This window comes from Notothenia coriiceps, unplaced genomic scaffold, assembly GCF_000735185.1.
Source record: "Notothenia coriiceps isolate Sejong01 unplaced genomic scaffold, NC01 NC01_scaffold00037244, whole genome shotgun sequence".
Taxonomy (NCBI): domain Eukaryota; kingdom Metazoa; phylum Chordata; class Actinopteri; order Perciformes; family Nototheniidae; genus Notothenia; species Notothenia coriiceps.
In genome coordinates, this window is record NW_011369945.1 from 20937856 (window position 1) to 20958107 (window position 20252).

Sequence of the window (20252 nt, forward strand, 5' to 3'; positions counted from 1 at the left end):
CGATTTAAAATAAAAGCAATAATTGTGGTTTGATATTGAGTAAGAACATTTTTTTATGAACCACACAGCCTCCGGTCTTCCACGACCCGACCGGAGGAAAAGACGTGTTGCAGGCACGAAACACATTACCAGTAGAAATACACTGCTTTTAAAATCGTTCTGTGCAACACGAAAAAAAGGGGAAAATCTTGTTAGTGAACACGAATCAATGGATTAAAAATCGTGTTGGTGAACACGAAATGCCATGAGACTGGGTTGGCAAAAGGCTAACATGCTTGATTTGATTGGTCCCCAGCTCACCATAACATGTATCATGGCAGCTGGAGCAATGTATCTCCACTGACTGTAATATGAAGCAAACTCCTTTGTCAGGATTTCTGAGTAGGATGCAAATATTTGAAGAGGATGCACCAAGCTGGTAGCTTTTTCTTCTGCTCTAAGACTCAGTCTAGTAAACAAATACCAAAAATGCTAAACACACACATTCAGAATGAGGGTTTAACAAATGTTCACAGAGTGGCCAAGGAATTATGAAAAACGAATTATTAGAAACTTTATTTCCATGTCTTAGATAAGGGTTTTCCTACTGACACACTCTTATACATACAGTTATATCTGATATGGATGTTATATAAACAACAAACAAGTGTGTTTATGACAACAGGCAGCTGTACTAATCTACCCGTTTACTTGAAGGCAAAAATACCCTGTGTGTTTTCATCTGAAAAATTCAAAGCCCCACCACTGATGTAATAAATAAAAAATACATAGTATAAAAATAAATGAATAGACTTTGATATTTCTGCATGCTGCAATGTTTTTAATATTTTCAACTATTATAATTTGTTATTATGATTTTTAGTTCTATTTATTGTCCATCTTACATTATGCTATTAATGTGTCATTCCATCCCTATTTTTATTGACATTTTATGCTTATTTTTCACTTATTTTAAGCCCTTTGTGTGGCATTTCTACAGTATAATATGTATTCAAAATTGAGATGCAAATAGCGTTTTGCATTATTTCTGTTTATATAAGACATGAATTTGATCGACTACATAATGCATCCGCGCTCATTACTGTTTCCAGAATCTTTGTTTGTTGAATGTGACAGAAATGACTCTGGCAGTGCTACACACATTTCTCAACAGAGGAACCTGTTCTTCTGCCTTTTCCCATGCCTCCAGTGTCAGATTTCAGCTCTGCTAGGATACTGCTGTGAGTAAATGACAATGTGGAAACAACTCTCTGTGACTGTGCGTGAGACATATTAAATGAGTTCTCAGTTTTTATGCCCTCGTTAAAAGCTGGTGAAAAGCTTTAAACCAATCGACCTTGAACCCTAGACAGGCCGCTGCAGGATGACGGCTGTGAGGGTCATCACCTGACCTTGACTGAAGAAGGAACTGATCTCTAATTTCCCTTTACTTTGTGCACGTTGAGTAACACAATGAATCACAAGATTAATAATTTATTTCGGGCAAGAAGTTAAGAATCAAAAATCAAAAATAAAGACTGTAAAGAATATGTTGTTTATTGTACAAAGTACAAACCTCACCCTTCTTTATAATTTACTGTGAAAAGAGATGACAACAAGGTTAATTGGTAACCTGCATTATACACTTGAATATCCCAGGGTAAAAGAAAGAAAGTAAAAATAGTAATTCTTTCAAAGTGATGTGACGTAAGAGGGTAGGGGGTGTATTCATTCAAGTGTGATTGATTTGATTGTCAAAACTGTTATGTGACTCCTGAGTACCTTTATGGTTTACATGTCAGAGCCATGACAGCAACAGAAAGGATTTCTCATAAACATTCAAAGAGAAATTGGAGATAAATGTTTCGCAACAAACAACTATTTTCATTCTCAATACAAATATGTATCAAACTTTTAGCCAATGAAATGTGAGGAAAAAGGGACAAATGCCCATTATAACTCTGCAGCGTTTAAGATGCAAAACCCAATCTTATTTGGTTGACCTAAACACAACAGAGCAAAAGCACGTTTGCGAAGCTGGAAACAGCAAGAGTATGTTGCTTTTGCGTGTGAAATGACACTTCATTGTTAAAGAATCAAAAATGTAGGTCCTGGTTTCAAAATGAGATGTCCACCTTTCAAAATGTTTTAAATAAACTCTACATCACACAGCTGAAATACAGAAGTTTCTTTAATCCTCACTCATAACACTTTCTATATAAGAAATGTTTTGATTCCGTGTGACGAACATTATACCATCTTTTCAAAATTAATCAGAAATATTCACTAGTGTCAACAACAGTCTTGTTCCTTGTTGCCTTGAGCAAAATACTTTTTGGTCAATGATTTGCAGCAACAAACCCCCTGCAACTGCCAAAAGTCACCTATTTCCTTAAAACTGAGTGTGTTCACACTTAGCAGACACACTGGTTGCATTTAACCCACAACACAGACATATTGTACAACATTCAGCCTAACATGGTATGTCCAACATTTTAACTTCCTCATGAAGGCCAGCACAACAATAGGGAATTAGCAGGGAGCAGATTACAAATGGTGATGAGTTTAGGAAGAAGGATCATTTACACATAAAGTCTATTGTATGTTAAGAGAGGTTCACTTGTCACCCTGATAAGGAAACTGTCGGCTATGACACATCTTCTGTCCTCATCTTATTCTGGTGTTTTCTCTGAGGAGTCATGAGATACGGATGGATATTTACCTCCTGGGAGGGTTTGTTTACTCGAGCATTGAAAACCTCCCAGACTGTCAATAGACTTCGACTTGATCAATACTCCAAATACAAGCGCAAACAAGGATATGGAGAAACGGAGAGTTGATACAACATTATATTCTGTTTCTTTTTTGATAGTGTAGTTCTCCTTCATCCTGTCTTTATCACAACATCTGTCATTCAAAGACTCTGCTATGACTGCATGATCAATATTGAGGTAAAAAGATTGAATCAACAGAAAATCTATCTGCAACTATTGTGATATAAAAAGCACTAAAGTAATTGTGGAAAGGAGTGAGGACCCCCCTACTTGTTTCATTTGATTGTAGGATAGATATCTTTGGCTTTTGGTCTGTTGGTTATTTATTATTTTTTATAATAACACCGTGTCATGGGCATTTTCATCTTTGTTTTTATATTTTATAGACCAATCAATAATAGAGAAAGTAATGGGAGGATAAATCCATTAATGCTGAAATATTAAACTGATTAGCTGATGACAGAAAATGTATCAGAAACTTCTCTTATAATCAATTATTAAAATAAGTCATTATTTAAAGCTAAATCAACAACAATTCTCACGTTAAAGCTTCACCATACCCTTTGTTTTTGAAGAAGTTCAAGTATAAAATATGAAGTATTTTAAATGTAAAAAAGAAGAATGAAAATCTAATTATTATTATTATTTTTTGAAAATACATGTTTATGAAATTCATTTATAGCCAATTCGGAGCATCTTGAGTATTTTAAGCATTGCTTTATATTATGTTTTGCTCAGCTGTAAATATATTGTGACATAATGTAAAACGTTTTTTGTAAAAGATTAAACCATTTTAATAAGGATCCTAAAGTGTGCAATCTGACTCACAAACATCAGCAAACAAGCCGATTTATGGCCTTAAGGAGAGTATTTAGCAATACCTTTCTTACTTACTGAAACTACAAGAAACACTTCAGATTTAAATGTAATAAAACAGCTATCCATGTAAAAAATAACAACTTAATCTAGAAAATAATTTGGTAAATCCAATTATTACATCTTTTAAACAAAAGAAAAATATAGGCAGAAATCATTATGAAAAGTAATAGCCAAAAGTATTTGGTTAAGTACTAGGTAAATAAGATGTTAAGGTTATGGTTCAATTTGAGGTAACGGGCGATTTCAACTCACCATACTCCGAGTCCGGATTTGTCTCCTGTTTTTTACCCATTCTCCACCTTAACCTCCACCTCTTTCTTCGTTAACTTTTAAAACACAACTTCCTTTGCTTAAAGTTATTGTAAAACCTTCTTAGAAAACAGCTAAAATCACTTTTGAAAGGAGCTGCACCGAGTCTGAGCCGACTGAGTTACTACGTGAGGAAATCTTTTTCTTCCTAGTAACCAGGCAGTGACGGCGCGAGCGCACCTGCAGAGGGATGCACACCTGAGCGTGCCACCACAGATCGTTTATAGAAATAAGGGCTCACTCTGCTCCTGTTATATAAACCTAAACGTTTACTGCATTAAGATTAAGTGAATTTAATCAAAACCTATTTCGCCCCCCTGGCCTTTACCTACAAAATGGCACCAACTAGGAACATACTCAAAAGGACCACAAAGAAACATGAATGACTGGAAAGACACCAATACAACTTCGAAAAACAGCAGCAAGGACCACAGAGATGTGTTACACCTGAAAAGAGACACAAAAAGAATACAACGGTACCTGTTTGTCATGTTTCAATGTAGATGTGGCGAGGCACATGGCATATATGTTTCCAGGGGCCTATTGTCTCATAATCGTTATACCATAGTCTAAGATTTAAATATCTAACAGTACAACTTTGAATTAAATAAAAAAACAGTTTTTAAAATGCACAATATATTATTATGGGTGAATCTACCCAACAGCAGTGGTTGGAGAAATACTGAGCTCTTTCACTTACAAGTATTATTTTAGTACATTTGTATGCACCTTGTCTTGTATTCTTGTTCTGCATCCTTCTTTTTTGCCTTACAACCGAATAATCATTATTCCGTATCTCTTTGTTCTGTACTGCACTGTATATGGATGGATGACAACAGAGCATTTCTTATCCGTTAGCAGTCTCCAATTCAAAGAGACTCGTAGAACTGCCAGCAGAGTGAGACATCTTCTTTTTCATTTCTCTGACTGGGCCCTGCGGAGCTTCGCATAGTGGCTTGTAGCTAGCTGCCCCCTGCTGATAACACAATAACACCAACAGGAAATACTTTTTTTGGGCCACATCTCCCTATAAACTCTATAATATCCTAATATTGCATATGCACACATAATGACATAGGATAAAAGGTATAGAAATTACAGGATACTATAGGATTACATGGAATATTGTAAACCAGTGAGAAACATATTTAAAAAGAAAATGACACATTCAATACAAGAGCCCAAAGATCAACTAATGAGCTAATTTATTAAACTAAACGTGATAAAGAAAACAATGCGTATAAAAATAAAGAAAATAAAGCTACGACAATCATCCAAAGTCAACATCCCTCAGGTCCTTGAGTCCAGTATGGGCTAAAGGGTTGGCCCATGACTGAACTGTGTTGAAAATGCAAAGTGATAAGAATTGTTTTGTTGGCACAACAGAAGATGCATGACAGTTTGGGACTCGTAATGCACAAATTGTCATGAGCTAATGAAATAGACATTAATATACAGTAGATATACTGTATGTAGAGAATCACAAATTGATGTTTTATACCCACACAGTTTAAACATATATAAAATGGCCCATGTTCTCTACCATATACATGATCAACTCTAAGATGGCAAGTTTGGGAGGAAAATAAGGACATTTCAAGTAGAAAAACAGCACCATGCATCAAAAAAATGATATAACCCACTAGGTGTATTTACATTGCAAATATTCACATGTGAAGTGGGTGAGGTTAATCCAAAGGCCCCATGGGTAAGTGTTTTAAGAGTTTCCCAGCATGCTCATCCCACAGTCAGCTCCTGAATCTGGGCAAGCATCCAGTCGAGCCAGTCTGTTCTGCTCGATGGCGATGGCCTCGGCCGAGTGCTTGCATTTCTCTGATCCACACTGACAGGTGAAGTACTTGCTCTTAATGTCCCAAAATCGGTCTCCATAGTCGAATCTGATGAAACAGGGAAGAAAATATATATTTGTAAAGATGTTCATCGAGGTTACAGCCAGATGGAGTTTCAGACAGATGAGTTGTTAACAAATAAGGGTCCTTCATTTGTATACAATAGATAATGTAAGGGAGAGGATAAACAGGAGAGGGTAGAGAAGGTAACTAAGGAGGAAGATTAACAAATAAATAATTGTTCCCCGACTGCTCTACTGAGTTATTGTCACATTCTTAGATTTGTATAGTGTACATGCATTTAATTTATCCGTGTCTGCTTTTATTTTTTTAAGTTAATGATTTTGAATAATAATTGACATTAAAATGATTTCAGAAATGATTTTCATAATCAATTAATGTGCAGATTTAAAAATGTCAGATGTAAGATTTCCAGTTAACTATTTCATAAAACAAAGAAAAGCACAACATTTACATAATTTAGAGGCGGAAACAAAACATTAATAAAATATAAAAACAAGGAGGGAAATAAAGAAATAAGCTCTGAGCAGGTGATCATAAACGTCTCAGCTTCTCACCCCAGCTCCTGTCCGCTGAGGATGTCTCTGGAGCTGAAGAAGGCGATGCGGGGAAACCTCAGGTCCTGGTGCAGCATGAACACACGCACCGGGATAAGGTTCGGGTCACACAGGTGGTTGATGAAGCGGCTGATGTTGCCATAGTACCGGGCATCAATGCAATACACCTCACCATCCTTTAGCAAAAACAAAGAAAACATGCATCGTGTTAGAATTCAATCCCTATTCAGTGCTCCAGTTTAATAAATGAAAATGTTACGCGATTTAAATATGCTTTTGTATAAGATGAAATCCATCTAAATACGGAGACAGGCCACCAATGAATACAGCTGATGTTTTTTGCAGTATTTTACAAATAAATAGTGTCCGAAACAGAATTTTAATAAAATTTGACTCCACATGCAAACATCTTTTGCCAATTTTAGATAAACTAATTTGATTGATTCTCTACATTAAGGAGGTGATTTATTAAAAAAAGTTGAAGTTATAAGTTCATCTAGTAGAAATATAAGGCTGAAACTATTTTTCCCATAAATGTTTTTAGCTGACAGACTGCAGTAAGCTAAAACCTAGGAGGTTTTTACCCAGCTCAGCAGCGGATGTACTGTTTTTTTCTCCATGAGTTAAGTTCTGGCTAATTATTCACTTTAATAGTTATGTATTATTGGTTATACAGAAAATTAAGAAAATGTTCCTTGTCATGTTTTCCCCTCCTGTCATCTCTGTTTTGATGAAAAACAAAAGCATTTTCTCTTGAAAGGTTCACCTTGTTGTCCAGGTCAAACAGGTAGGAGTCGTCTTCTCTAACATCGGCCTCTGCGTCGGAGATGAGCTCCCCTACATATCTGAGTGGAGGGAGGTAGAAAAGCTTATTTTCCAACCTGTAGCTTTTCACATACTGTAAAGCAACCTGTTGTGTGTAAAACAATCCTCTCTTACTCGCAGATGAAGCTTCCCTGGGGAATATCCTGCAGAGCTCGAACTCCCCAGCCCATTTTCTCAGTCCTGTAGAGCTGAAGACGAACTCTGTGGGGAAACAGGAGGGGGGGTTCAGACTCAGAGTGAGCACTGCGGTTATTTGTCATGCAGGGGCCAATGAATACATGTTTTGCAACAATTTGGTGCAGCCATATCCAGCTCTTTCCTTCCAGACAGTCACTTCACAATGTCATTTTTTTGTTGGAAGGTCGTCAGTGACATTTGTTGCTGTTAATACTAGTTAAAAAACCTGAGTGGTTGATAAACATTACGTTGGACGAGTTTAATTCTTACTTGATGCCTGCCTGTACCACTCTGTTCTTGCATGTTCGGTAACAGGAACACGCCATGTTGCATTCAAATATTAGTGGAGGCTCAATTTTGTTGAATTCCTGGAGTAGTCGCTGGTCCTAAAAAAAAACAAATAATGCAATAAATTGAGATTAGTATCACTCCTTTAGTTTCCTCTGTAAATAATGAATCCTTTTCATTGATGCATGGATCTCACTGACTGAATGAAAGCTAATTTCTTCTCATAATTGCAGAATGTGCCACATTATCAGGTCAAGGCTTTAAAAAAAAATATGTAAAGTTTTTTTTTACCATAATACATAATTAATTTGGCCTTAAAACAAAATGTATTTTTACCTTGTCATACCAGCAGCGGATACTCAGTTGTCCACAGAGGCAGTTACTAGACGAGCAGTCATCAGTGCAGCTACAGTGCTAAAGACAAGACCATTAACATGTATGAGATGCATTTTTCATTGCAAATCGCAATATTATTTGTTAGTTAAAGAAAGAAAATTATGAATTTTAATGAGAGCGTGATATAATATTTCACCTGCAGGTGTGTAATATTGCGGTCTATGTTCATTGCCGAAGTTTCACAGTTTTCTGAAACATATTTGTAGTCTGACGGACAGCCCTCGTCGTCAACTGCATTCACACAGGGAATCGGGACGTTCTCATAGCCCTGTGCAACGTCACTGAAAAATAAACATGGAGTCAAATCATAAAGAATAACAGGAAACAATCTTGTAATAAAGAAACAGTTTCTTTTTTTAAAGACATGGGTCAACAAAATAACACCAACCTGCAGATGATTTTCTCAGTCCGAAGCATACGATTGGTTATTCCCCTTCTTAGCTTCCTGTTGATCTGGAGGGCGACCCACACCGGCGTGTCGGGCCGAGCGAGGCTGAGAGGCGTGTCTCCTTCCCTATTCACGACGTCAATGTCTGCACCTCTGGACAGGAACAACCTGCAGAAGAAACAGTTGGAAAATGGAATGGGTGCTTTTGGCTCCAGAAAAAGCAGAGAATTCATATGACTTCAATAAATAGGCTTAAGTTTATGATGACATCGACTCACGTAACACATTCCAGGAAGCCCTCTCTGGCGGCGATGTGAAGCGGCGTATCTCCGTGCAAGTTAACTGAGGCGAGGGAGCAGCCAGAGTTCATGACCAACTCTGCTATATCCACATTCCCTGCATACGCTGCCCAGTGGAGGCACACGTTCAGCTCCTGTTGGGAGGGAAGAGACAGATTAAAGAAGTAACCTTTAACATTTTCATGCAACTTACATATAAAAGAAAACATAACATATCGGGTATGTCATTCGTCTGCAGATGCTCCTGTTCAGAGCCCAGGGAGATTCCTACTAAGGCTTGTCTTTAATCAAAGCCAATTTCCACAAATGCCTTTTGCTACTGAAGCAGTTGTACCCCCTCCTGGTCAGTGAAGAGGAGTCAGCAGGCAGAACAATCATTACATTGTCATTACAAAGTCAATTACATTGTTATTTTTATAAAAAAATTAATAGTAGTAAGCCGCAACGGCGACAGGTTCTTGAGCATAAAGACATAGAAGATATCAGACAGATAGACAAATACACGACATGCACAAATGTGATCTATCCCGCCCCACAAAAAAAACCACACTTGCTGATTTGCAAATATAAAAACAGGCATACTCAAAGGAGCAGCTACAAATTAAGCAAAAAGGCATTTTAAATGCAACACCATCTCCAAACCTCAATGAACTTGAAGGAACTTACTTTATCACTAATGGTGACATCAGCGCCTCTGTTCAGCAGCACTTTAATCACATCTACGTGTTTGTGCTCTGCAGACCAGATGATGGGCGTCCAGCCCCCGGTGTCCTGAGATCAAAACACCAGGAAGAATCAGAATCAACCGAACCAGTAAAACAGACATGATGGTCAAACTGACATTAGTTATAGACAAGAAGTGATGTGTTGGGCCTTTCATACATGTGGGTGCTTCCTTTACCTGTGCGTTAACATCAGCCTGCCCTGTTTCCAGCAGCATGCTGACAATCTCCAGGTTTCCCAGTTTGGCTGCGTGGTGGAGGCCAGTGTATCCATCCTCCTCCTGAAGACATCCACAAACACTGAACTCCATATCAACCAAACCCCTGAAACTTCACATTTATCTTTTCCATTGTAGGCACTAAACAGACACTCACAACATGATAGACGCAGGCTCCGTTCTGGACCAGATAGTGAGCCACCTCAATGTGGTTGTTGATGACCGCCTCAAGCAGAGGGGTCCTACGGTCCTTGTCCTGGGCATCCACTTGAGCTCCGGCCTGTTAGTACACATTCAAATATAACTATTCATCTTTGGTAAAGGACCAGGAAGGATTCGTTAAATACACAGAATAATGAGCTCTGTGTTTTGAGATATGCTTTCAATAATATAAACAGTATACACGCCCGAGCAATAGAGCAAGCATAGCCAAACATTCCTGTAATACAATGTGTATCTAAAGTAATAATATCTGACTGTTTCATCTGTTATATATGAATAGACATTTTTATTTTTCTCACCGATGCAGGTTTTCTCATATTAACTCTGGACATCAGTTGCAGTTGTAATTAGCCATTTTTACACACTTTCTCAAAATAGAAACGTTTCCTTTACAACAGATTACAGGAATGTATCTTCATGTGTAAAGCATCACCAAAAAAAAAACAACGACAGATGCAAACAAAGTGTTCACCTGTAGGAGAATGTAGCAGACTTCCAGCAGGCCTCTCTGAGCTGCAGCATGGAGAGCAGAGCGCCTGTTCTGGGATTCAGGCTGGTATGTTGGATCTATGCCCTCCACTGTGAAACACACACAATGCACAGTTTTAATACACAAATATTGTACAAATATATCATAATTTCAACATTTTCAAGCCCACTCACTCAGCATGAGCAGGACTCTCTGCACTTCCCCCTGCTTGGCAGCCGGGTAGAGCTGGCGGGGGTGGAATCTCAGTTTCTTCCTCCTGGCAGATCATAAAAACAACAACCACCAACTTAATGTCAACTGGTCTGATGTGCAGTTGTCCACAGAACGCTCCTTTGAAAGAGTCAAAGCAAAACTAAACATGATTAAGAAAATACAGTCAAATCTAAACTCCAACCTCTCAGTGTCCTGTGTGAGGATGGCCTTCTGCAGCGCCGCCCTGCTGGGCCCAGGTGGAAGTGCACTGGGGCTGATGGGTTTCCCATTTGGCATACAGAGGGAGGGTCCCACGCTGTCCACCCCCTCCTCTGCCGGGGGGAGGGTGGCCTCAGTGGCTGCAGAGGCTACAGGCTGCGGAGGCTGCTGCTCTACTGCGAGTGTGACCAAACCATGGCTATGTATGCGTGCACTGAAAGAGGCGAATAAGGAGCGCAAAGGAAAGAACATTTAACTTTTACAGTTTAATGGAACCAATCGATTTCTCCCAGGTCATCCAAATTTACCTGACAGGTCTCTCTGGCATCTTCCCATCCTTCATCCCTCCTGTTGAGGCTGTGAGTGAGGGTGCGGTGGGGGCGGAGGGCGGCAGTGACGGGGTGGTGGTGGAGGAAGCAGACATGGTGACGACGGTGGTTGCCGAGGATGTGGCCGAGCTGAAGGATGGGATGGTGACCTCCTGGGCCTCAGAGGCATCTTCCCCGCAGTGAGGACAGAAAAGCATGCCGCCGCCACCGCCGCCGTTTGATCTGCTGCGCCCACCGCCCAGCACCGTCACACAACCACGGTGGAAACGGTGAGCGATGCGCTGGTCTGGGCAGCACTCTAGAAACGTGCCCTGAAAGAGAAAAAAGGTAGGAATCAAGAAGGAGAAAACCTTCATTTAAGCCATAAGTTATTGCTTGTAAATCCCTACAGTAGATGGGTTGAACTCTGTTGTGGATATTTTAAACTCGTCAATACTGTAAAGATGTACAATGAGAGTAATCAATAATAAACTGGTGAAAGCAAGCAGCGTTGTCTTGTTGGTTATTTATTTGAAGCTTCAAATGGTACAGGTCTCACAGAGTATAGGATAGTCTGCAAGAGTGTGCGCAATAGTCACAGAATAGCAAAGCTTATATACAAGATAGGGCGGGCAGACAGTTTTATGTGTAGCTGTCGAAAGTATAACGGTTATCAGCATATGGAAGTTCAAACTTAGTGTGAAGAGGAGTATCAGCATAGTCTGCCAAATCAGCCCCGTGGCCTTGAAGCGCTTGAGATGAATGACCCTCTTTAGAGTATGCAGAGAAAACAGCACATATGAAGAAATGGTACAGTAGTGTTAGACAATGCTTTTATAAGCATTTGGTTTTATCATATAAGGTAACATAAGAAATCTCCACTACAACTCTTTACCGCGAGGCAGAAGTATCCACACCCAGGGCAGCAGTGGTGTTTGACCATGTGTGATCGGTGGATCTCACAAAGCATCATGAGGGGCACCCGACTGGACGGACGCATGGTCTCCCCTTTCATAGTCCGACTGGTACAAGCCCTCAGCTGAAAGACAAGATACAGTTTGAGATGTGAGCTTTGTAAACTACAACAGACCAGCAGAGATGTCATGCTGCTCTCGAAATCTAAAAAACACAAACCTCTCCATTGATGCTCTCAGTAGCCATACACTGTCTGCTGATGCGGTGGCTGCTGCTGTCCGCCCGGGGAGCCTCCATCCTGCAGCTGCAGAGAGGAAGCTCCTCCAGCCGCTCCGTGTCTCCTGCATCACTTCCTTCTGCAAAGGGAACAGAAAGATTGAAACGTTTATGATGTTTGTCACCAAGAGAGAATGGGCACCAAAGGGTGGGGAGATTGTTTGTTTTTGACTTTTTTCAGATTTACAAAAGGGGCATGTATGTATCATTAATTCACCGTGATGAGGAGAAAGAGTCAGACTGTCGGCAGCGGAGATGTCCAGAGCGCCCAGAGGAACCTCCGTGTACTCAGTGGCCCTTCCTGCTGTAAACCGGATAACAAAGTATAAACATTGGTCATGAGAGAGACATGTGCAGAACTTTTGAACTGCACTCCGAGACATATTCAGCGCATTGGAGATCTTTCTGTATCCTTCCCCTGACTGGTACATTGGCAAAGCAATGGCTATAGTTTCCAGACAGAGGAGGAATCAAAGCTTAAAATCACTTCTTTCTCTTTGATCATACACATGTGATCCTCATTCAGCTTATGATCTCACCTTAACTGACTGCACCAGTGAGGATGTAGTTGGATCAGAGTAAAGGGGGCTGAAAGCTTGCTTTATAAATGATATGTATATTTAACCCACTGAGTAAAGTCACTCACCTCCCACTGTCTCAACCACGTCAGCCGAGATTCTCTCTTTTTCCTGGTCTGATTGCTGCCACGAAGACTCCTCGCTCTCATTTCTACTCTTGACAGTTCTCTTTGTTTCAGACTCTGAACCCTGCAAGGGGAGATACATTGTCTGAATGTGAAAATGTGACATCTGTGAAGGGTGGAGAGACATAAACTGGTGATTTTAAAACACCAAACAGAAGGGGGCATGGAGATGCAGGATTGAGGGGTCCTTTTTTAACACAAGCAACACGACAGCGCACATTTTGATGATCATGTTTGCATCTCTACGGTTTGCATAGATGCACACACATATTTCTGCCACTGTTTTCCCACCTTTTGATATAGTTAAATTAAAACTTTTTTATAATTATATATTTATAAATATTCATGTTATAATTTATATAATATCTATTAGTAGAAAAGAATGTAATTATCAAGCTAGTGAAACAAGTAAAAGCACTCACATGATCTGACATGTTTACAGACCCCTCTATGTCTTTACTTTGTCTTGCTTCGGCCCCACCATCTTCAAACTATTGATGACATTTGACAATAGTAAAATAAACAATTATTCCTTCAGTTGGTTAAAAAAAAAAAAACATCCATCACATACTAATGCTAATATTTGCATCACTGTAAGAGAACCATATGTAGATCTAAGCGTCAAACCTTTTCTGAATCTTGCATGGACGGACTGGAAATAGGAATTTTCTCGGCAACTTCCTGCTTTAATTTCCCAACACTGCTGTTGCTCTTCTCTGGTGCAGTTTTGGTAAGAGTCTCCACTTTTTTATGATATAACGTTTCTTCCTGAGTTTTGAAAGAGAAAAAAACATTACATTCAATCAAATTGCATGTAATCTGATGAATAAAGGTGAGTTATGTGCGGGCAAAGACATGATTTTACCACAGCATTTTCTGGAATGTTTTCTGAGTTCTCCGGCATGTCTTCAGATAAATGACCAAGTTTTCTCCTTTTTGCAACTATTGAAAAATTAAAACCACAACAGAGTGAGTGTTCACTTATACAAGGGACTCATAGAAACGTTATTATTTTCCAGAAGAAAACATTAGTGAGCGTGAGTATGCGAAAGCCACTAACCCTGTTCAATTTCAAAGGATCCTGAAGGCATCACAGGCGCTTCAGTGTGGCTCATCTGTGAAATAAAAACCGTCAGTACCGTCAATTGAGCAAATAATAGACAATGTGTGTTTTGTTGGAGGCTGAATTATAATCACATTTTACATTTTTAAATGTTTACTCAGGTCAAGGAAAAGGGGGCCAAATCAATATTCAAGACAGAGGTACACATTCTCGTTTACATTTGAATAGAAAAGCCCTGCTTTGTAGACTCACCTGCCCGGTTGCAGGCCTGTTCATGGTCTTTCGAGCCCGATGAATCTTGGTTGGGGGAGGGGAGACAGAAGGAGATGAGGAAGCTGTGGCAAAAGAGGAAGAAGAGGAAGAAGAGGAGGACGGGGAAGGAGAAGGCGCCAGGACGAATTTACTACTGCCGGGTCCAGAGACACTCATCTTAGCTCGGCCAGGGGACACCGCTGAAGACGTCGAAGGAGAGGGGGACAACGATGAAATTGACTTTGCTGCGTGTCCTTGAAGAGAGAGGTAAAGACATTACTGTGAATTTATTGGTATCTTTTTGAAGCCCTTCAATAATTTGTAACACATTCAATCTGACTCAAGCAAATGTATTATTCTAAAAGGGTTCAAGAAACTTAAAAAACAAATCGCAAACTGCTGTATTTATGCTTCATGTCAAATTAGGTCATTGCTTCTACTGATTGCAAAGCCTAACCTGCTGCTGCTTTGCTAGGGGAGGACACAGGTGACCACTTCTCTCCCTCCTCTCCAGCTTTGGAAGAGTCCTTTCCAGGTTGCAGAGATGACAACATTGATGCAATACCACCCATGGGCTCTGTCTTCTTGGGGACAGCAGCTGTGGTGGATGCTGCATTATCTGGAAAAGTAGTAAAAATACAGAAATCAGACAATAATTCAGCCTATTTGAGTACCTCAAAAGCACAGATTAAACTATTAAATTATATCTCCCTCTATACATACCTTCCTTTACTTGACTTGGACCAGGTAAGGACTCTTCTGGTGTTTCTGAGTCATTTCCTTCAGGAGGCTCCTGGCAAAGAACCAAGAAAAAAAGAATGTAAGAAAACATCAATCTGTTATTTAGAAAATATCCATTTATTCACTGCAATAGACTGTAGCAGAGACACACATGAGGAGCAATTTTGATGCAAATTAGCTTTGGAGTAATGTAACGATGTACACAACTGGACCCTTTCATACACTGTATATCTAAAGTACTAGGCAGTTCTTTGTAGTTTTACCAGGTAAAAAACAAATCTTTCAACTGTTGGATGCCTTGGCTTGTAAGTAATGCAATATTTTATCAAATGGAGAATGGATAACTTGTGTGTAATAAGGAGGATAAGTGTTGTTTGTGATCGTTATTGTGGTCATTATAATGTAAATAATTAGTCAATCTTTTCTACACCTATATTCACATAATTATATATACAATAGTCCTGTCTGTTCTTTACCTTTATTTGTCTGTCTTTGTTGTCCTTGTTCCTAGCTGTCCTTGTATGATTAAAAATACTGTTACTTGACCTAAAGTGTGATTCTGATTTTCCTGCTTGCTTTATAAATCTGTCAACCAATGACTGATGGTGTCTGTTGTTACGTCAAATGCCGCCATCAGTCAATCAACCCATTCATGCATTTCTACACATTTCAAAGCATCAGTAGTCCGTCAAATAAAACGGAAAGCAGTGAGATTCTGCACACTTACTTTATAAAATCCTCCCTCGAAATCCAAATATGTAAACATGACAATGTGTCTTGTGCGTAGACTGTGGGTCTTAACATTAGCTTTGAAAACTGAACATACATCATACAAGAAGCAAGATACTATACAGAAACCGCAAAACATAACAAGACTAACGCAAAATTATGAAAATGCAAGGAATAGAGACAGAGGAACCGACGAGATAACCAAAACATTAACAACATAAGAGCAATTTAACACAAAACATGTTACAGGCTAACGAAGCTAGCACTGTAGCACAGCTTTCAACAAAGAGCTCCTATACATCGACAAGGAAAGACATTTTGCATCATGACAGATTGCTACTCTGGTGGCGTGCTTTTGCTATGTATGCTAATGTGTTTACAAGTTGTGAAACAAATGTTAGTGTCGTTAGCATGCAGTTTTGAGTTGCAGAAAGGCTTCGCTACCTTCGTTGTTGTCTCAGATGCCGACATGTTTCGCGATGCAACGCATACACGTAAAAGGACGTACCGCGTCACCGCCCAGAGCCACGCCCCTTGGTCGCTGATTTTTCAAACAACTGATCTAAAGTCAGTGAGCGTTCTCTGATGAAGCCTACTGCAAGGAGAAGGCGTTCCACTGAATCCGATTCCAGGTCAGTTTACTAACCAGAGATCAGCGGTTTCAAGAGGCGCTTCCTCCAAAAAAAAAAAAAAGGCCAAAAAGTAAACAGAAATCGAGGTAGTACTGTTAGCTAGTGGCAACAGGGATGAGGAAAAACAGCGTAACAACATCTGAATCAACTGTGTCCCTATTTATACAAATGCAGATTTGTTTTTAAGAAAGCCCAGGAGACATTTAACAAAAGAAAAAGGCGAGGTGAGTAAGGACAACGTTTATAGATAACTGTGGAGCGTCTGTTTGTTCCTGGGTTTAGTTATTACCAGATGCAAGCAAGCTAGCTTAATGCTAACGCTAGCTAACGTTGAGGCCAGCAGAAAAGGATGAGAACAATCATGTGGTGATGGATTTCAGCCTCTAACGGAGGGCAGCCTCATTGTATCATACTCCCCAGTATTCCTCTAACACATGCAATGCTGATCTTTGTCTCAAGCCCACTTCTCTTAGCTTTATCACGTTAAAGCTGTCGATTTACCATTAACATGAGGATGAGGTGACGTGAGAGTAGATGCCATACTACAATTTAGGCTACCAAATTGAAACTTTACTTGGTATTACAGCATTACAAGCGACACAATCATCCCTATTGTTACTTTGGTTAATGTTTAACCTGAGGTAAATGACCAATAACTATTAGATACTATGTTGATTATATTTCATACAGGTCATGTGATGTCATTCACAAATAGCAGTACGTTAACACTTGAAAGACCATTTAAAGTGGTAATAAAAAAAACGGTATATATTTGTCTATGTTTGTTGTTGAGTAATTACTTAGTTTAGTTTGACTTTTGTCAAATATAATCAACAAGTTGAGTTATCTTTGTAAACCAACAATCATTTCGTACTTCATAATTTAGATGACCAAATATGTATATATGCTGACAGTTATTTTACTCTGTGTGAATCTGTGCTGTCCTGTTTTTCACGCTTACCCTGTTGCTGCTTGTACAACTGAATTTCCCCACGGGATTAATAAAGGTCCTTCTTATCTTATCTTATCTGATGTATCAGTTTACTTACATGAATGCTTCCCCAATTCTCGCCAGACAAGATGGAGATGCTGTGTTTCCGGTTACCTGGCCACGGGGACACGACCCTAAAGCACCTGAACACACTGAGGGGCCGCCAGCAATTCTGTGACATCACTATTGTGGCCAGCGACAACCAGACCTTCAGGGGCCATAAAGTTGTCCTGGCTGCCTGCTCGCCTTTCCTGAGGGACCAGTTCCTCCTCAACCCGTCCCCAAAGCTCCAGGTAGGCAAACGTCAACACTCACAATGTCCTACTGACAAACTCTGTCGTTGTGTCTCTCCTCAACGCGATTATTTACGTTATTTGTTTCAAATGTTTACCCAGGTGTCGATGCTGTACAGCTCCACAGTGGTGTGTGGTCTGCTTCAGTCTTGTTACACTGGCCTCCTGCAGTTTAACCCAGAAGAGATTGTCAACTACCTGACTGCTGCCAGTTACCTACAGATGGAGCATATTGTGGAGCGCTGCCGTGGAGCCCTGAAGAAGTATGTGCAGCTAAAAAACCCCGGTCTAGCAAAGGTCAGTTATCCAGAATAAGTTGATACACAAGTAGATACATGTCATACAGTTGTGGAAAAGGCTTTCTGTGTCTTTTACTTTTCCTGTTGTTCATTGTAAAAATTGTGAGAAACTTAACTGTTTTTCCCACCAATTTTATCCTAATCATATGTTATGTCTGAGTTCTTGTGTGTTGCAATGATTTTCAGTTCTACACATTATAGGCATTTTCATAGCTAATTCAGTTTTGTTAGTTTTTAGCAATGGCATAATCTGTGTTTTTCTGTTCCTCTAGATGACTTCAGAGAAGAGCCAGGCTCAACCTTTAATTCTCAGCGGAAGCGTTCATTCTGTTGCATCCCCTCCCACCAGCCAACCCTCCCCTTTGCATCTACACAGTCCTGTAGTGCACTCAGTGGAGGAGAACAGCAGTCAACACTACCATGGCAGTCCCACTTTGGACGAGCCATGCATTAAGGTTTGTGTGTGAAAGAAAACCTAATTGCGATTGTGTTGAGTGTTAATGAATATATCTGAATTTTGGACTGTAGGTTAGACAGAGCAAGCAATTTTAAACATGTCTGGGGAATTTTGAGTGGTGCATTTCACTTTTTTTTTTTACAACGCTACCTTTCCTTATTCCGTCTTAATTTGTTGTTACAGGTTGGCGCATCAGATGAGGAGGAAAAGGTTCGACAGGAGGACTATGATGTGTTCAGAGTGTACATCTCAGAAGAAGATCAGATGATCAGAGACCGGGAGGAGGAGAGAGGAGTTCCCTCTGAAGGAACACAGGATGCTTATTACCCAGAGACTGACGGTGTGGTGATTGGAGAAAGCGGTGAATATGAGCTAAATCCAACAGAAGATAATCTCTGTACTGAGGGACTTTCAGCTGAGGGGCTCCGCGCTTTCAGACGCAGGCTTTCTGACCCTAAAACTGGGCGGGGCAGAGGGAGAGGCAGGGGTTTTAGGAAAAGAAGGTGGGTGTCAACACAGGAGAAAAGACTTCCAAACAACCAGGATTTGTGGTACTTAGCAACTGCAGGAATGGGAGGTATTATGAACATGGACTACAACCAAGAAGGGCCAAAGACAGGAAACCTCCTCTCCGTTGAACTCCCACAGTTAGACTACAGTATGGGTGACGCTAAGGGGGAAAGGGTCTCACCAATGGGAGGCAGCAGTTTGACCCAGTGCGCCCTGGAGGAGTCTAGTTGTGGTGCTGGTGAGGGAAGTTCAGGGCTGACGACTGTCGGGACAAACGAGGGAGGGGATGAGTCTGTCGCGGTGGTGGGATCCACCTCCAGCGTGTCTGGGCCTGTGATCTGTGAGCACTGTGGCATCACATTCCCCTCCGCCCAATCGCTAGCCTTCCATTCCCGCTCCACCCACCTGCTTTACACCTGCCCCTGCTGCGGCAAACACTTCCACCACTCTGCCAACCTTACCCGGCACATGGCTGTGCATCGAGGCGGCGGCAAAACTCACCAGTGCCCCCTGTGCTATAAGACTTTCACCCAAAAATCCACACTGATAGACCACATGAACCTCCACAGCGGCGAGCGGCCACACCGCTGTGCGTACTGCCACGCCCGCTTTGCTCACAAGCCTGCCTTAAGACGCCACCTGAAGGAACAACACGGAAAAACCACAGGGCAGAACTCTCTACATGAGCAAGAGGAGAGGGAGAGAGCTGCGACAATACGAGAGGAAGAGCAAGAGTGCCTGGTTACTGAACAAATGTCATTAAAGATGTAAAATAAGTTTCTAGACATCTAAAGCTACTCTGTTGCCTACTGCAGTTACATTTTGCAGAGCAACAAGTCCAGTCGGGAGGTCAGTCTGTTGGGGCATGGCGCCATGCAGATATTAAAATAATGGTACTTGTGGGTTACCTGTCGCCACTTTTTTTTCTTTTTTTTACTCTCTAAATCAGTGGTTCTCCAATGGGGGTACGCGGACCCCTAAGGGTACGTTGGAGTACTGCAGGGGGTACGTGAGATTTATTTTATGTTAATGAAAAAATTAAATAGATAAATATACCAATTTTAGGAAAAGTAACGAAGTTTGAGCAGTGTGAGTTTTATATTAACAGTTACACATATTTCAAAACACAAAGTGTAATAACTGCAGTGGCCTCCCTGTCAGAATGGCAAAGGTCCTTAGTGAAGCTCAAGCCCATTTTTCTCACTAAATTGTAAGTACAACTTATTAAAAAGATCAGTTCAATGCAACTAATGTCATCTTAGTGTTATTGCATGATGT

The 20252-nt window shown here is 40.4% G+C and overlaps 2 protein-coding genes across 6 annotated transcripts; one reads left to right on the forward strand and one right to left on the reverse strand.

Moving 5' to 3' along the window:
* Window positions 1-5111: 5111 nt before the first annotated feature.
* Window positions 5112-16265, reverse strand: LOC104964983 (euchromatic histone-lysine N-methyltransferase 2). Of its 3 annotated transcripts, none has more exons than XM_010793916.1 (28): window positions 16237-16265; window positions 15046-15115; window positions 14780-14941; window positions 14323-14576; window positions 14068-14122; window positions 13873-13949; window positions 13635-13775; window positions 13430-13498; window positions 12951-13071; window positions 12522-12605; window positions 12248-12384; window positions 12009-12152; window positions 11114-11445; window positions 10789-11019; window positions 10568-10650; window positions 10377-10483; window positions 9840-9962; window positions 9644-9745; window positions 9409-9513; window positions 8722-8876; window positions 8444-8611; window positions 8192-8336; window positions 7996-8073; window positions 7642-7757; window positions 7309-7395; window positions 7136-7214; window positions 6370-6545; window positions 5112-5839 (listed from the first exon to the last, which is right to left on the reverse strand). In XM_010793916.1, the coding sequence occupies exons 1-28, from the start codon at window positions 16261-16263 to the stop codon at window positions 5659-5661; spliced, it is 3609 nt and encodes a 1202-aa protein (XP_010792218.1). In that variant the 5' UTR covers window positions 16264-16265; the 3' UTR covers window positions 5112-5658. The 3 variants fall into 3 exon arrangements, with proteins under 3 accessions (XP_010792218.1, XP_010792217.1, XP_010792219.1); XM_010793915.1 differs by having other exon boundaries at window positions 12522-12608; XM_010793917.1 differs by lacking the exon at window positions 13430-13498 and having other exon boundaries at window positions 12522-12608.
* A 130-nt stretch (window positions 16266-16395) lies between these two features.
* Window positions 16396-19944, forward strand: LOC104964980 (putative zinc finger and BTB domain-containing protein 12-like protein). Of its 3 annotated transcripts, none has more exons than XM_010793914.1 (5): window positions 16396-16424; window positions 17505-17708; window positions 17811-18005; window positions 18280-18462; window positions 18648-19944. In XM_010793914.1, exons 2-5 carry the CDS (start codon window positions 17505-17507, stop codon window positions 19743-19745), a joined length of 1680 nt encoding a protein of 559 aa, XP_010792216.1. In that variant the 5' UTR covers window positions 16396-16424; the 3' UTR covers window positions 19746-19944. The 3 variants fall into 3 exon arrangements, with proteins under 3 accessions (XP_010792216.1, XP_010792214.1, XP_010792215.1); XM_010793912.1 differs by lacking the exon at window positions 16396-16424 and adding an exon at window positions 16506-16648 and having other exon boundaries at window positions 17500-17708; XM_010793913.1 differs by lacking the exon at window positions 16396-16424 and adding an exon at window positions 16506-16648.
* The last annotated feature ends 308 nt before the right edge of the window (window positions 19945-20252 follow it).